General features: G+C 44.7%; 1 protein-coding gene across 5 annotated transcripts in view; it reads left to right on the forward strand.

Annotated features, from left to right (window-relative positions):
* LOC115130197 (lethal(3)malignant brain tumor-like protein 4) overlaps positions 1-16,773 on the forward strand; it is a 137,468-nt gene that overhangs the window by 15,182 nt on the left and 105,513 nt on the right. For 2 of the 5 annotated variants that reach the window (XR_003863743.2, XM_029661078.2), the window contains exons 3-8: positions 7,398-7,483; positions 7,605-7,659; positions 7,940-8,028; positions 14,347-14,451; positions 14,964-15,099; positions 15,681-15,772. Coding sequence is in view for 4 of the 5 variants with exons in the window: in XM_029661078.2 (XP_029516938.1) it covers positions 7,415-7,483; positions 7,605-7,659; positions 7,940-8,028; positions 14,347-14,451; positions 14,964-15,099; positions 15,681-15,772 (546 nt within the window). In the remaining variant the exon portion in view is untranslated. The remainder of the gene's footprint in view (positions 1-7,397; positions 7,484-7,604; positions 7,660-7,939; positions 8,029-14,346; positions 14,452-14,963; positions 15,100-15,680; positions 15,773-16,773) is intronic. The other 3 variants (XM_029661079.2, XM_029661080.2, XM_029661081.2) reach the window with 3 other exon arrangements.

A 16,773-nucleotide genomic window follows, 5' to 3' on the forward strand; every position in this document is an offset into this window, starting at 1 on the left:
CGCAGCAAGAGCAACATCATTGATATATACAGAGAAAAGAGTCGGCCCGAGAATTGAACCCTGTGGTACCCCCATAGAGACTGCCAGAGGACTGGACAACATGCCCTCCGATTTGACACTAAACTCTGTCTGGAAAGTAGTTGGTGAACCAGGCAAGGCAGTCATTAGAAAAACCGAGGCTACTGAGTCTGCCGATAAGAATATGGTGATTGACAGAGTCGAAAGCCTTGGCCAGGTCAACGAAGACGGCTGCACAGTACTGTCTTTTATCGATGGTGGTTATGATATCGTTTAGTACTTTGAGCGTGGCTGAGGTGCACCCGTGACCGGCTCGGATACCGGATTGCACAGCGGAGAATGTACGGTGGGATTCGAGATTGTCAGTGATCTGTTTGTTGACTTGGCTTTCGAAGACCTTAGATAGGCAGGGCAGGATGGATATAGGTCTGTAACAGTTTGGGTCTAGGGTGTCTCCCCCTTTTGAAGAGGGGGATGACCGCGGCAGCTTTCCAATCCTTTGGGATCTCAGAGGGGTTGTGACAATGGCGGAAGACAGTTTCAGAAATAGAGGGTCCAGATTGTCAAGCCCAGCTGATTTGTATGGGTCCAGGTTTTGCAGCTCTTTCAGAACATCTGCTATCTGGTTTTGGGTAAAGGAGAAGCTGGGGAGGAGTGGGCGAGTAGCTGCGGGGGGGTGGAGCTGTTGGCCGAGGTTGGGGTAGCCAGGAGGAAGGCATGGCCAGCCATTGAGAAATGCTTGTTGAAGTTTTCGATTATCATGGATTTATCGGTGGTGACCATGTTACCTAGCCTCAGTGCAGTGGGCAGCTGGGAGGAGGTGCTCTTGTTCTCCATGGACTTTACAGTGTCCCAGAACTTTTTGGAGTTTGGATGCAAATTTCTGCTTGAAAAAGCTGGCCTTTTCTTTCCTGACTGACTGCGTGTATTGGTTCCTGACTTCCCTGAACAGTTGCATATCGCGGGGACAATTTGATTCTATTGCAGTCCGCCACAGGATATTTTTGTGCTGGTCGAGGGCAGTCTGGTCTGGAGTGAACCAATCTGTTCTTAGTTCTGCATTTTTTTTAACGGAGCATGCTTGTCTAAGATGGTGAGGAAGTTACTTTTAAAGAATGACCGGGCATCCTCAACTGACGGGATGAGGTCAATATCCTTCCAGGATACCCGGGCCAGGTCGATTAGAAAGGCCTGCTCGCAGAAGTGTTTTAGGGAGCGTTTGACAGTGATGAGGGGTGGTTGTTTGACCGCGGACCCGTAGCGGATACAGACAATGAGGCAGTGATCGCTGAGATCCTGATTGAAGACAGCAGAGGTGTATTTGGAGGGCAAGTTGGTCAGGATAATGTCAATTAGGGTGCCCATGTTTATGGATTTAGGGTTGTACCTGGTGGGTTCCTTGATGATTTGTGTGAGATTGAGGGCATCTAGCTTAGATTGTAGGACTGCCGGGGTGTTAAGCATATCCTAGTTTAGGTCACCTAACAGAACAAACTCTGAAGCTAGATGGGGGCGATCAATTCACAGATGGTGTCCAGGGCACAGCTGGGAGCTGAGGGGGGTCGGTAGCAGGCGGCAACCGTGAGAGACTTATTTCTGGAGAGATTCATTTTTAAAATTAGGAGAAGTTCGAAATGTTTGGGCATAGACCTGGAAAGTATGACAGAACTTTGCCAGCTATCTCTGCAGTAGATTGCAACTCCTCCCCCTTTGGCAGTTCTATCTTGATGGAAAGTGTTATTGTTGGGTATGGAAATCTCAGAATTTTTTGTGGCCTTCCTAAGCCAGGATTCAGACACGGCAAAGACATCAGGGTTGGCAGAGTGTGCTAAAGCAGCGAGTAAAACAAACTTAGGGAGGAGGCTTATGATGTTGACATGCATGAAACCAAGGCTTTTTCGATCACAGAAGTCAACAAATGAGGGAGCCTGGGGACATGCAGGGCCTTGGTTTACCTCCACATCACCCGAGAAACAGAGGAGGAGTAGGATGAGGGTGCGGCTAAAGGCTATCAAAACTGGTCGCCTAGAGCGTTGGGGACAAGGAATAAAAGGAGCAGATTTATGAGTGTGGTAGAATATATTCAGGGCCTAATGTGCAGACGGGTATGGTGGGGTGTGGTGGAGGTAAGCCCAGGCACTGGGTGATGATAAGAGAGGTTGTATCTCTGGACATGCTGGTTATAATGGGTGAGGTCACCGCATGTGTGGGAGGTGGGACAAAGGAGGTATCAGAGGTGTGAGGAGTGGAACTAGCTCTATTGTAAACTAAAACAACAATAACTAACCTGAACAACAGTATTCAAGGCATATTGGTATTTGAGAGAGACATACAGCAAGGCATAAAGTAATCGCAGGTCTTGATTGGGAGAGCTTGCTATAACAACAGGTGAGACAACAACAGCTTGTCAGCTAACAGAACAACAGCAGGTAAAATGGTGATGACTAGGCAGAGAGGGTCCGATTAACTACACACAGAGCCTAAGTTCGCGGTTGGGGCTGACAGATAAAACATAAATAAACATAATGGAGTATCGTGATTAATGGACTGTCCAGCAGGCATCAGCTATGTAGCCAAATGATCATAGTGTCCAGTGGGCAGCAGTAGATGGAACAGGGAAGCTGCCACTACGCTAGCACGCCTTACGACACAGCGTTTAAAATTTGTAGCCCGGGGGTTGGTAGGGGGGGGAGGTCTGCTCAGACGGAGGCCGGTTGAAGGCACAGCGGATGGAGTATTCTTCGGCAGACCAGTCGTGGTGGTGCGGCGGGGGGGCCGTGTCGACAGAGAATCCAAGCCAGATGGCGAAAGAGGTGTTGTATATTTTAGTTTGCTAGCAGGGAGATTTGCCTGGCTCACGGATGACTGGTGCTAGCTTCGTGGCAGTGACGTTAGCCAATATATCCAATCGGTAGCAGCGGTGATCCGGTGCCAAGGTCCAGAGTTTACAGCAAGGATCCGGTGAAGTATTGGGCTCTAGCCGTGTATGAGTGGGGTTCGGGTGAACAGCTGAGTAGGCCGGGACGTGGGCCTCAGGGATAGCTTCGGTACTGGGTGCAAGCTAGCTGTGAAGATCAGAAGTAGTGGTCCAGGGATTACGGTAGGAATCCGGCGTTGTTGTGGAGAGACAGTTCGATACTGGTAGACTGGAGAGTATTATCCAGGCTAAAAAGAGGGCTGGCTGTGCAGAAGATAAAAGCCGCTAGCAGTGGCTAACAATGACTAAACAGCTTGTAGCTAATTAGCTGGTTAGCTTCTGGAGGTTCTTGAATGTATTCTAAAATTAAAAATAATAGCAATTCCGTATCACATTGGGGGAGGCAGGTTACCGGAAGGTATAATCGAATTAAAAATCTAAAATTGATTGAAAATAAATATGGGTCCAGTGAGTGGTTGGGCTGGCTGGGGACACGGCGATTCAGACAGTTAGCAGGCCTGTGCTAACAAGCTAACAGTTAGTAGGCCGGGGCTAAACAAGCTAGCAGTTAGTAGACCGGGGCAGGCTAGCAGTTAGCAGGCCAGGTTAGCAAGCAAGCCGATAGCAGGGGCTAGAAATTTTGCCTTTGGGGGACGTCGCGATTGGGTTAAGTCTGTTTTTGGCTCTTCATGCGGTGACGTCGATAGACCGGTCGTGGAATTAGTAGGGTTCCAAGTAGCTCTAGGGAGCTAGCAGGCCTAGCTGGTTAGCATAATAGGCCTTCAGCGGGCGTCGCGCCTGAGGGGCCTGTTGGAGTCTTCGGGCAGATTATGTCGGTATTCCAGTCGTAGGGGATCTGCGGGGTTCCATGCCCCATACCGGCTGTAGAAGGGGTCCGGATATTGTAGCCCAGGAATATGCTTCGGTGGTAGTACAGGAGCTCTGTCCACGCTAGCTTCAAGCTAAGTGGATGGAAACGCTAGCCAGGAGTAGTCATCCGGGGTTGCGGTTAGCTAGTTGTGAAGATCCAGATGAAAATGTTCAGTTTGCGGTGGGAATCCGGGGATAAAAATAATAGGTCCGTTATGCTCTGGTTAGAGTCACGTTGTTCGAACTGGTGAGAGCTATTCGAGCTGAAGGTTAGCTGATGACCGCTGGCAATGGTTTGCTGACTGATAACTGGTAGTTAGCTGGCTAGCTTCAGTTGAGGGATTCCAGATCCGAAGTAAATATAGATACTTTAGAAGAAAGAAAAAAAGCAGATTCACGCTACATTGAGTGAGGCAGGTTGCAGGAGAGTATTTAGATATTGAGGTTTAGCAAAATATTTTAAAAGATATGCAAAGAAAAATATGTAAAAAAGATCTATACAAGGGACACGACAGGACAAAGACGTCTGACTGCTACGCCATCTTGGAGTCAAAAAGACAAAAGATAGTGCAGAATACCCGTTAGAAAATCATCAGATAACTCATGCTGTCTGCACCTGAAAGAGAGCCTCCCCCACAACAAAGCTAACAGTAGCTGGGCTAGCCTTGTAAAGTTGCACTCCAACATTATTCCCATTCACCTTTAATATATTTTCCTATAAACAGTAATGCAAACACTAAATCAGTGACAATATAACTTTTGCTTGTCATTTCTTGTGCATTTGCGAACATGTACATACCTCTCCTGTTCACGCTCTGAGCAAACTGAGGAGAAAAAGCATGGCTCCTGTTGATGACATCACAGCATTAACACAATTTAGAATAAATACAATCAAATAATTCACTCTTGAAAGTTGTGTAATCCATCTCAAAATAAATTAAAAATAAATATGAGGGATTATCGGTGAAATACATAGTATATTTTACACCTGTTACATAAGTGTGTGGGTACAGTCCAGTGTGTGTGCATAGTCCGTGCGCATTGTCCGTGCAAGAGAGTTAGTGAAACAAAGAGTCTATGTGGGTAGTCCGGGTAGCCACTTGATTAGCTATTTAGCAGTCTTGTGGCTTGGGGGTAAAAGCTGCGGTTCTAATCAAATTCTAATCAAAAATGAAACAATGACTTGTTTTTAAATATGCTGTCTACAGTTACAGGCACCATAATTGCTTCCCATGGGCGTATAATACAGAAAAGGTAACTTAGTCTATGGATGGTTATACCCTTATACTGCTCGGAAATGTAATGCTCTATAAACATCATGGAACCATCTTATAAGATCATACTGGCACTTCTCCAGAAACAACAGACGAAATTCCATTACATTCAGCCATGCACTTTCTCAGCATAAACCAATGGATGGTGAATCTTTCTAATAAGTTTGGTTTTTAATCAAATTATTATTTTATTTAAAAATATATATATATATATATTTCTAAATAGGATTGGATCAGAAGCATGTTATCATACATCTCTTCTCTAACTACATGGCACTGTGTGCACAGGCCTAAAATGCCTTTACGCATAACATTCACACGTCTATACAAAATACTAGGCTCTTGTCAATTGTATCGTTGCCTGTGCGAAGCAGATTCATAAAAACAATTGCGGTTAATATAGCATTATATAAGAACTGCGTAGTTTGGTGGAGTGTGTTTTTGGTAATCGGACGAGGGGTGCTCCTTGAAAATGGGTATGCATAGCCTACTTGCACAAGCAAAATGCAGGTATGTGAATAGTGAAAAAGTGTGAGGGCAAAACCTAAAATATTACAAAGCACTCGCCATAGATAATTTAAAACCCCTTTATTTAAGGCTTCTTTTGGCTAATGGCCAGGAAAAAAAGACACGTGATGTTGCTAAACCAGCCTTGATTAATGTGTGGTTAAGTTATGCTTGATTATTAATTCAATTAAATGGGGGGGATGCCCCCCCCCCCACCCCCAAAAAATGATGTTTCTAAATATGAGATTTACCAGCAGAAAATGTATTTCTCTCCCCATGGTCACTGTCTGTCATGGCTGAATAGGCTGTGCTTCCGCTCTCAAAATTCATTCGATTATAAACTGCGTTACCTTTTAAGACCTGCTTTTTGTTGGTCTTAAACTGTCTCATGCACTCTAATGTTAGACAGGTAAATTGCAGAACCTGGTGTTAGGGCTGGAAAATGCCCTAACAATTTTAACGAAATTGAAAACTAACATGTGTCTGGCGTTTGCGCCTCCTTAGCGCCAGACGAAAATGGACACCCATGACGCATTGCAAAAAGGCCAGAAAGCAACAATTATTTTGTCAGAGCAACTGCAAACCATATACACTGAGTGCACAAAACATTAACAGCACTTTCCTAATATTGAGTTGACCCCCTTTTGCTCTCAGAACAGCCTCAATTCGTCGGGACATGGACTCTACAAGGTGTCGAAAGCGTTTCACAGGGATGCTGACCCATGTTGACTCCAATGCTTCCCACAGTTGTGTCAAGTTGGCTGGATGTCCTTTAGGTGGTGGACCATTCTTGATACACATGGGAAACTGTTGAGCATGAAAACCCCAGCAGCGTTGCAGTTCTTGACACAGTTAAACTGGTGCGCCTGGTAGCTAATACCATACCGCGTTCAAAGGCACTTAAATCTTGTGTCTTGCCCATTCCCCCTCTGAATGGCACACATATACAAACCATGTCTCAAGTGTCTCAAGACTAAAAAAAATCCTTCTTTTACCTGTCTCCTCCCCTTCATCTACACTGATTTGAAGTTGATTTAACAAGTGATATCAATAAGGGATCATAGCTTTCACCTGGAGTTAACTGGTCAGTCTGTCATGGAAAGAGCAGGTGTCCTTAATGTTTCTACACTCACTGTAAATCCATTCAAAACCCTATTTGAGAGTGTACTATTGTATACTTAATTAATATACAGGAGTCGGAGTGCAGTGAATCCATTTTGTTTCCGGCCAGCTACAGTACAATCGATTAATCTGCATTGGAAGGCAAACAGTTGCTGCTTCCCACTGCCTTCTGGGAAATCCGGGCCCCCCCAGCTGCGGCCGCCCCCTCCGCCACAGACCCAACTCTTACTTAATTTGACTTTCATGGGAAGCAGTCCTTATCTCTTACCAGGAACTCAATCCAATTTATATCATATACTGCAGAAAGATATGAGAGATGCATTAATTTCCTCTTTATACAGTAATGGGGTTGTTACTGTACTAGGACTTGAGAAAAAACATTTCACTTTGTCTCTTACAACAGGCAATAAGACAGCCAAGCTGCGTATGCGCCCAGTGAACAATTCAAGTAAAATATAATTTGCTTTGCAATATATGGGTAAACTTCAGAGGACTTTTATGTTTTTATAAAAGGAATGGTGGTGGCTTTCATTGAGTCTGTTCAGAGTGAAAATAGAATGCAAGAGATGTTCTTACAAATAGGAGTAAATTGCGATGTCTCAACTTAAAGGGACTCACACCGTGGAACTTAAATAGTAATTGATTTGTTTTTGCATTCAAATGGCCTGCGTTTGTATATCATGTTGTAGAATCGATCCTGTCTCAAATGATGCAGGCAGAGGATAGGAAGAAAAGGAGTTTCAGCAAGGGCGTGGCGGAGGAATATTGTCTAAGAGTGAGTAGGCCTGGACCTGACCGCACCTGAGCTCATTATCATGACAACATTATACCTGTTGGCTGAAAAGTTAAGTGTTGCCCAAGTTTCTGTCAGCAAACTAACAACTGTGTCATTTCAGGAGCGACCAAACGACGACACCGTAAAAATGAAGAACAAAGTGACAAGCACACAAGGTAAACTCTTGAAATGTGAACACTACTAACAAAACAATTAGAGCATTACTTAATGCTACAGTATTAGTGCTTATTGATATGAATGCACAGACCATTTTGTCAAATTCATATCAAATTATTTATCGCTGTCAAATGCTATTTAGAATGCATACATGAATTTACACACAGGAATTCTCCATTGAGAATGCTTTTTAGACTAGGACTAGACTTAATCTGGGTCCGGGAATCTGAACCATGGTGTTATAAGGAAAGGTTTAATTCAGATCAATGTGGTGTGCAGCAGTGAGGGGTAAGAAGAAGGCATGGTCGTGGGATCAATACCTGGGAGAGAAGAAGGTCATAGCAGCTCCCCTAAGACTCTTCACTGAGGTAAGCAATAACCTTCATCAACCAGTAGGTATATAGTGCATTCGGAAAGTATTCAGACCCCTTGACTTTTTCCACATTTTGTTATGTTACAGCTTTATTCTAAAATTGATTCAATTGATTTTTTCCCCCCATCAATCTACACACAATACCTCATAATGACAAAGCAAAAATCTAGTAAAAATAAATAAATATCACATTTTACATAAGAATTTAGATCCTTTGCTCAGAACTTTGTTGAAGCACCTTTGGCAACTTGAGGCTGTTATCATTTTCTTGGGTATCAAGCTATAAGCTTGGCACACTTGTATTTGGGGAGTTTCTCCCATTCTTCTCTGCAGATCCTCTCAAGCTCTGTCAGGTTGGATGGGGAGTGTCGCTGCACTGCTATTTTCAGGTCTTTCCAGATATGTTTGATCGGGGTCCGGGCTCTGGCTTGGTCACTCAAAGACATTCAGAGACTTGCCCCGAAGCCACTCCCGCATTGTCTTGGCTGTGTGCTTCAGGTCGTTGTCCTGTTGGAAGGTCCGGAGCGCTCTGAAGCAGGTTTTCATCAATAATCTCTCTGTACTCTCCTCTGTTCATCTTTCCCTCGATCCTGACTAGTCTCCCAGTCCCTGCCGCTGAAAAACATCCCCACAGCATGATGCTGCCACCACCATGCCTCACCGTAGGGATGGTGTCAGGTTTCCTCCAGAGGTGACACTTGGCATTCAGGCTAAAGAGTTCAATCTTGGTTTCATCAGACCAGAGAATCTTGTTTCTCATGATCCGAGAGACGTTTAAGTGCCTTTTGGCAAACCCCAAGCGGGCTGTCATGTGCCTTTTACTGAGGAGTTTATTTATTTTTTATTTTATTTATTTAACCAGGTAGGCTAGTTGAGAACAGGTTCTCATTTACAACTGCGACCTGGCCAAGATAAAGCATAGCAGTGTGAACAAACAACAACACAGAGTTACACATGGAGTAAACAATAAACAAGTCAATAACAGAGTAGGAAAAAAAGAGTCTATATACATTGTGTGCAAAAGGCATGAGGAGGTAGGCAATAAATAGGCCATAGGAGCGAATAATTAGAATTTAGCAGATTAACACTGGAGTGATAAATGATCAGATGGTCATGTGCAAGTAGAGATACTGGTGTGCAAAAGAGCAGAAAGTAAATAAATGAAAACAGTATGGGGATGAGGTAGGTAAATTGAGTGGGATATTTACAGATGGACTATGTACAGCTGCAGCGATCGGTTAGCTGCTCAGATAGCAGATGTTTAAAGTTGGTGAGGGAAATAAGTCTCCAACTTCAGCAATTTTTGCAATTCGTTCCAGTCACAGGCAGCAGAGAACTGGAAGGAAAGGCGGCCAAAAGAGGTGTTGGCTTTAGGGATGATCAGTGAGATACACCTGCTGGAGCGCGTGCTACGGGTGGGTGTTGCCATCGTGACCAGTGAACTGAGATAAGGCGGAGCTTTACCTAGCATGGACTTGTAGATGACCTGGAGCCTGTGGGTCTGGCAACGAATATGTAGCGAGGGCCAGCCGACTAGAGCATACAGGTCGTAGTGGTGGGTGGTATAAGGTGCTTTAGTAACAAAACGGATGGCACTGTGATAAACTGCATCTAGTTTGCTGAGTAGAGTATTGGAAGCTATTTTGTAGATGACATCGCCAAAGTCGAAGATCGGTAGGATAGTCAGTTTTACTAGGGTAAGTTTGGCAGCGTGAGTGAAGGAGGCTTTGTTGCGAAATAGAAAGCCAACTCTAGATTTGATTTTGGATTGGAGATGTTTGATATGAGTCTGGAAGGAGAGTTTACAGTCTAGCCAGACACCTAGGTACTTATAGATGTCCACATATATCTAGGTCGGAACCATCCAGGGTGGTGATGCTAGTCGGGCATGCGGGTGCAGGCAGCGAACGGTTGAAAAGCATGCATTTGGTATTACTAGCATTTAAGAGCAGTTGGAGGCCACGGAAGGAGTGTTGTATGGCAATGAAGCTTGTTTTGAGGTTAGATGGCACAGTGTCCAAGGAAGGGACAGAAGTATACAGAATGGTGTCGTCTGCGTAGAGGTGGATCAGGGAATTGGCCGCAGCAAGAGCAACATCATTGATATATACAGAGAAAAGAGTCGGCCCGAGAATTGAACCCTGTGGTACCCCCATAGAAGACTGCCAGAGGACCGGACAACATGCCCTCCGATTTGACACACTGAACTCTGTCTACAAAGTAGTTGGTGAACCAGGCAAGGCAGTTATTAGAAAAACAGAGGCTACTGAGTCTGCCGATAAGAATATGGTGATTGACAGAGTCGAAAGCCTTGGCCAGGTCGACGAAGACGGCTGCACAGTACTGTCTTTTATCGATGGTGGTTATGATATCGTTTAGTACCTTGAGTGTGGCTGAGGTGCACCCGTGACCGCCTTGGAAACCGGATTGCACAGCGGAGAAGGTACTGTGGGATTCGAGATAGTCAGTGATCTGTTTGTTAACTTGGCTTTCGAAGACCTTAGATAGGCAGGGCAGGATGGATATAGGTCTGTAACAGTTTGGGTCTAGGGTGTCTCCCCCTTTGAAGAGGGGGATGACCGCGGCAGCTTTCCAATCCTTGGGGATCTCAGACGATACGAAAGAGAGGTTGAACAGGCTGGTAATAGGGGTTGCGACAATGGCGGCGGATAGTTTCAGAAATAGAGGTTCCAGATTGTCAAGCCCAGCTGATTTGTATGGGTCCAGGTTTTGCAGCTCTTTCAGAACATCTGCTATCTGGATTTGGGTAAAGGAGAAGCTGGGGAGGCCTGGGCGAGTAGCTGCGGGGGGGGCAGCTGTTGGCCGAGGTTGGGGTAGCCAGGAGGAAGGCATGGCCAGCCGTTGAGAAATGCTTGTTGAAGTTTTCGATTATCATGGATTTATCGGTGGATTTATCGGTAGCCTCAGTGCAGTGGGCAGCTGGGAGGAGGTGCTCTTGTTCTCCATGGACTTTACAGTGTCCCAGAACTTTTTAGAGTTTGAAATTCTGCTTGAAAAAGCTGGCCTTTGCTTTCCTGACTGACTGCGTGTATTGATTCATGACTTCCCTGAACAGTTGCATATCGCGGGGACTATTCGATGCTATTGCAGTCCGCCACAGGATGTTTTTGTGCTGGTCGAGGGCAGTCTGGTCTGGAGTGAACCAAGGGCTATATCTGTTCTTAGTTCTGCATTTTTTTGAACGGAGCATGCTTATCTAAGATGGTGAGGAAGTTACTTTTAAAGAATGACCGGGCATCCTCAACTGACGGGATGAGGTCAATATCCTTCCAGGATACCCGTGCCAGGTCGATTAGAAAGGCCTGCTCAGGACTCCCGGGTGGCTCAGTGGTTAAGGGCGCTTTACTGCAGCGCCAGTTGTGACACCAGAGACTCTGGGTTCGCGCCCAGGCTCTGTCATACCCGGCTGCGACCGGGAGGTCCGTGGGGCGACGCACAATTGGCATAGCGTCGTCCGGGTTAGGAAGGGTTGGGCATGTAGGGATATCCTTGTCTCATCGCGCACCAGAGACTCCTGTGGCGGGCCGGGTGCTGTGCACGCTATCCAAGGTTGCCAGGTGCACAGTGTTTCCTCCGACACATTGGTGTGGCTGGCTTCCGGGTTGGATGCGCGCTGTGTTAAGAAGCAGTGCGGCTTGGTTGGGTTGTGTATCGGAGGATGCATGACTTTCAACCTTCGTCTCTCCCGAGCCCGTACGGGAGTTGTAGCGATGAGACAAGATAGTAGCTACTAACAATTGGATACCACGAAATTGGGGAGAAAAAGGGGGTAAAATAAAAAAAAATACAAAAAGAAAGGCCTGCTCGCAGAAATGTTTTAGGGAGTGTTTGACAGTGATGGTCGTTTGACCACGGACCCGTAGCAGATACAGGCAATTTGTCAGTGATCGCTGAGATCCTGATTGAAGACAGCAGAGGTGTATTTGGAGGGCAAGATGGTCAGGATAATGTCTATGAGGGTGCCCATGTTTACGGATTTAGGGTTGTACCTGGTGGGTTCCTTGATGATTTGTGTGAGATTGAGGGCATCTAGCTTAGATTGTAGGACTGCCGGGGTGTTAAGCATATCCCAGTTTAGGTCACCTAACAGAACAAACTCTGAAGCTAGATGGGGGGCGATCAATTCACAAATGGTGTCCAGGGCACAGCTGGGAGCTGAGGGGGGTCGGTAGCAGGCGGCAACCGTGAGAGACTTATTTCTGGAGAGATACATTTTTAAAATTAGAAGTTCGAAATGTTTGGGTATGGACCTGGAAAGTATGACATTACTTTGCAGGCTATCTCTGCAGTAGAATGCATCTCCTCCCCCTTTGGCAGTTCTATCTTGACGGAAAATGTTATAGTTGGGTATGGAAATCTCCAAATTTTTGGTGGCCTTCCTAAGCCAGGATTCAGACACGGCAAGGACATCAGGGTGTGCTAAAGCAGTGAGTAAAACAAACTTAGGGAGGAGGCTTCTGATGTTGACATGCATGAAACCAAGGCTTTTTCGATCACAGAAGTCAACAAATGAGGGTGTCTGGGGACATGCAAGGCCTGGGTTTACCTCCACATCACCCGAGGAACAGAGGAGGAGTAGGATGAGGGTGCGACTAAAGGCTATCAAAACTGGTCGCCTAGAGCGTTGGAGACAAAGAATAAAAGGAGCAGATTTCTGGGCGTGGTAGAATTTATTCAGGGCGTAATGTGCAGACAGGGGTATGGTGGGTGATCAAGTCAAGGATGATCAATGGAAACAGAATGCACCTGAGCTCAATTTCAAGTCTCATAGCAAAGGGTCTGAATACTTATTTAAATAAGGTATTTCTGTTTTTTTTTGTAATAAATGTGCAAACATTTCTAAAAACCTGTTTTTGCGTTGTCATTACGTGACATTGTGTGTAGATTGATGAAGATTTGTAATGTTATTTAATCCATTTTACAATAAGGTTGTAACATAACAAAATGTGGAAAAAGGGAAGGGGTCTGAATACTTTCCGAATGCACTGTATCTACTACTATAGCCATCGTAGCAAGTTCAAGTAGTCCCTCTGTTTTCAGTCCGAGATGTCATTTACTGAACTATACAGGCAATAAAGTTATGATTTGCATTTTAAGGCCATAAGCCAGCTGCATGATGTTAAAAACATAGTCTGTTGATTTAAAAAGAAGGATGTTGGGGACCTTAAACTGCAGGACAGTACATGGTTTACTTTAAACTGCAATGCAATCTTCTCCACGTGATTAATGTCAATGTATCTGTTTTGTTTTGAGCAAAACAAATCGAATTGCAAGCCGTTGTCCTTTATTAAAGGCTTTCCCTATCTCAGTAGCTGGAGTTGTAGGCCACGCAGGCAGATTTCAGATGAGAGAGGGAGGAGAATGTGCTAAAACTGCAGAAAAATCCCACACCCAGCCTCGCCTTTCCTGCTGCTTTTCTACAGCATTTATTTCTAATGGGCTGACGGGGGCCTGTCAAATAGAAGAAAATCCCAGTGCGTGTGTGTGTGTGTGTGTGTGTGGATACCAGGGTGTCTATTGTTTCTAATAACTGCCTTTGAGGACAGTCGGACTTCTCTGTAGCAGCACACCTATTAGACCGCAGGGAAGATTAAGCAAGGATTTGACAATTGGCACTAAAATAGTTAAAGTATCAAGGTGTGCCACTGCCCCAGAGCCTGTATAGTCTAAAGGGGAGTAGCTTCACCTGCCAGGCTTCAAGCTTCTCCTAGAGAACAAGGATACAGAGGGAATGCAAGGATATGTGATCTGGCTATGCAAGACTTGTAGGGCAGTTTTTCCTATGCCATTGTAGGACTTATCCAGCCTTTGGACCAGCACTGCGTTTGTTGTGTGTTCCTTACAGGAGAGTTGCTGCCTGGTGCAATGCTCCACTGTTTATCAGCCCCCCCCCCCCTCTCTCCCTGACAATGAATCATGCTGAACTAATTCCTCCGCTACAAACGCGCGGTGTGGTGGAAGACATTTTCTATGAAGGGATTTGACGGGACATCTGTTCCGTCGGAGGCACAAACACTCATTTCTATGGCAACCGTGCTGTTGAGACACTTGAGTGTGGCGGTCCAACCGCCATGACTTATATGTATGGCTTTTCTGGAGAGGATATTTTATTCATCAATATTTGGTTTATTCTCCTGCTTTCCTGTAATTTATTTTTGTGGTCTCCTTTTTTGCTTTCTCTGCTCTTTCCTTCCCTCTCTGTCCTTTGTTGTCTCCATCACATTTGCTCTCTTTTCTCCTCCCCACACTCTCTCACTTTGTCTTCATCCCTTTCTCCCTCCCTCCATCCCAGGCCCAGTCGTTCCCCCTTAGCAGAAATGGTTTCAAGGCGGGGATGAGGCTGGAGGGGATCGACCCTCTGCACCCCTCTATGTTCTGCATCCTGTCCGTGGCAGAGGTGAGCTGCAGCCGTCAGCGAGCTGGCCCAGCTCCAGACCAGCCTCAACCAAGGGCTCTCCCAGCACACTGGGCAGGTCACACTGTAATTGGATCTGTGATTGCAGTCCAGGCGCCACTGTATTGGGTGGAGGAAATGATCGCCCTTAACTGTCACTAACAAAGCCCTTGGTAGTTTTGTGTTGTCGATCTGTTTTTGATGTCATCCCTTTTGTGTTTAAATGTACAAGACGTTAGTACCTGGCATGCACGTATGACATTGACCACTTTACAAATGTACAAGATTGACATTAGCTGTTTGTTGTTGTATTTCCATTAGCAGACACTATTTTGCGTCATAGTCTCATAAAATTTGCAGTGGGAAAATGATTGCTGTTAAGGGCAAGGCCCTTCAAGTAGCCTGCGCTATTGGTCATGGGAATACAAAGCAGAATTACATCATGCCATGGATTGATGTTTGGGATAGTGACTGCATGTCCATCCATACATAATACTGTGTTTTGTTTTTCAAAGGTGATTGGTTACCGATTACGTCTCCACATCGACAGCTACTCAGAATGCTATGACTTCTGGGTAAACGCAGACTCTCCGGATATCAGGCCAGCCGGATGGTGCGAGTCAACAGGACACCAGCTCCACCCACCAAAAGGTGAGCTACAGCAGATCAGCACACTGTTACCCTTTTTGTCTTTACCCATTTCACTGTGACTCGTGACTATCGTGCTGACCCAAACCAAACTATGCTGGCTCTGATATATTATTTTCACATGGTCCTTGTCGTCTGAGACCAGCCACCGGGACAGCTGATAAAACTGAGGAATATTTATATTTGTCCTTTGTGGGGAAAAACTCATTCTGATTGGCTGGGCCTGGTTCCCCAGTGGATCATGGTTGTGGCCCTGCCCAGTAATGTGAAATCCATAGATTAGGGCCTAATTCATTCATTTATTTAAATTTTCTGATTTCCTTATATGAACTGAAACTCAGTAAAATATTAGAAATCAGTATTTTAAAAAATATCTAAAAATGAATATACAATAAATACAAATAAATAATGATATTTCCTGGAGTGGTGATTTACCAGCGGCGGGGCGCCTGACACAACAATATTTGTCACCACCCTAATCCCCATTAATTTTTTTTGTTCTCTTCCTCCACCCTTCTCTCTCTCTCCATTTTTTTTCTCCCCTTCTTTCTCTCACCCTCTCTCTCTGCACCATTTATTTTCAGGCTACAATGAAAGCGAGTTTAACTGGGAGAAATACCAAGAGGCTTGCAATGCTGAAGCTGCACCAAAGAATCTGTTTAAATCCCAAAATGGTGTAAGTGCTTGGTTGGGGTGCGGGAGTCAATGGAGGCTTAGTTCTACTTTCACCTGTAAAGACAGCTGGGGCCAAATGCTGACATTCATTCACACAGCAGAACAGAACAATATGTCCCAGTGGCTGTTGTAAAGCTCCCTCCACACTGCGGCAGAGATGCACCACTTTACTTCCTGTAGTTTTTGTTACAAAAGCTGAAATTTATATTGACTTGTCATAGTAGTAGATGATTTTCAAATCATGCCACAATATTTCCACTATATTGTCATATATACGTATGTACAAAGTAGTATTACCCTGAGGGTTGAAGACATGTGAGATACTGCTTCATTTTAATGAAAGGAAATTGATGAAGGGAAATTATAAATTATATGGTCATATCTCGTGTTAAAACTCAACGTTTGTGCACTCAAGCCTTTCCCTTATGGAAATGAAATCACACATCTGGAATCATGTGAAAATGTGTTTTTGGAACACTTTACATGTAACATTTCACATTTCACTTCACATGTGAAAATGTGTTTTTGGAAAAATGTGTCATTATGATACACACATTACTTTTAACAGTGTTTTCAAATGACATATTTGACATACATGACTACATTGTGTATGTTTTATTGATACAGTAATTATTATTCAAAGTGGGATTTAAACACAGAAGACTGATTTCACCTGTATTCCCGACACTTTAGATTTCAAAGTAAATCTCAGCTTCCTTAAAAATACACTCAAGAAAACCTGTTATATATATCATAAGGATTCAGAAGTAACATTGAAACAGAATACTATGCCCCACCAACATTAGACAACTATACAGAAAACCCTCATATTGCTGAAATAAGTACATCGATGATGAGAGAGACAATAGTGAGATTAACTGGCACTAAGTGCAGAGATGTATAATAGTTAATGAATGTGTAGGGTATGTTAGACACTGTGGTGCAGCAGAAAGATCAGTGCACCTCAAATCCATAGATTCTGAGTTCAAGTCCCAGGTGGGG

This window comes from Oncorhynchus nerka, linkage group LG6 (assembly GCF_034236695.1).
Source record: "Oncorhynchus nerka isolate Pitt River linkage group LG6, Oner_Uvic_2.0, whole genome shotgun sequence".
Lineage (NCBI taxonomy): Eukaryota > Metazoa > Chordata > Actinopteri > Salmoniformes > Salmonidae > Oncorhynchus > Oncorhynchus nerka.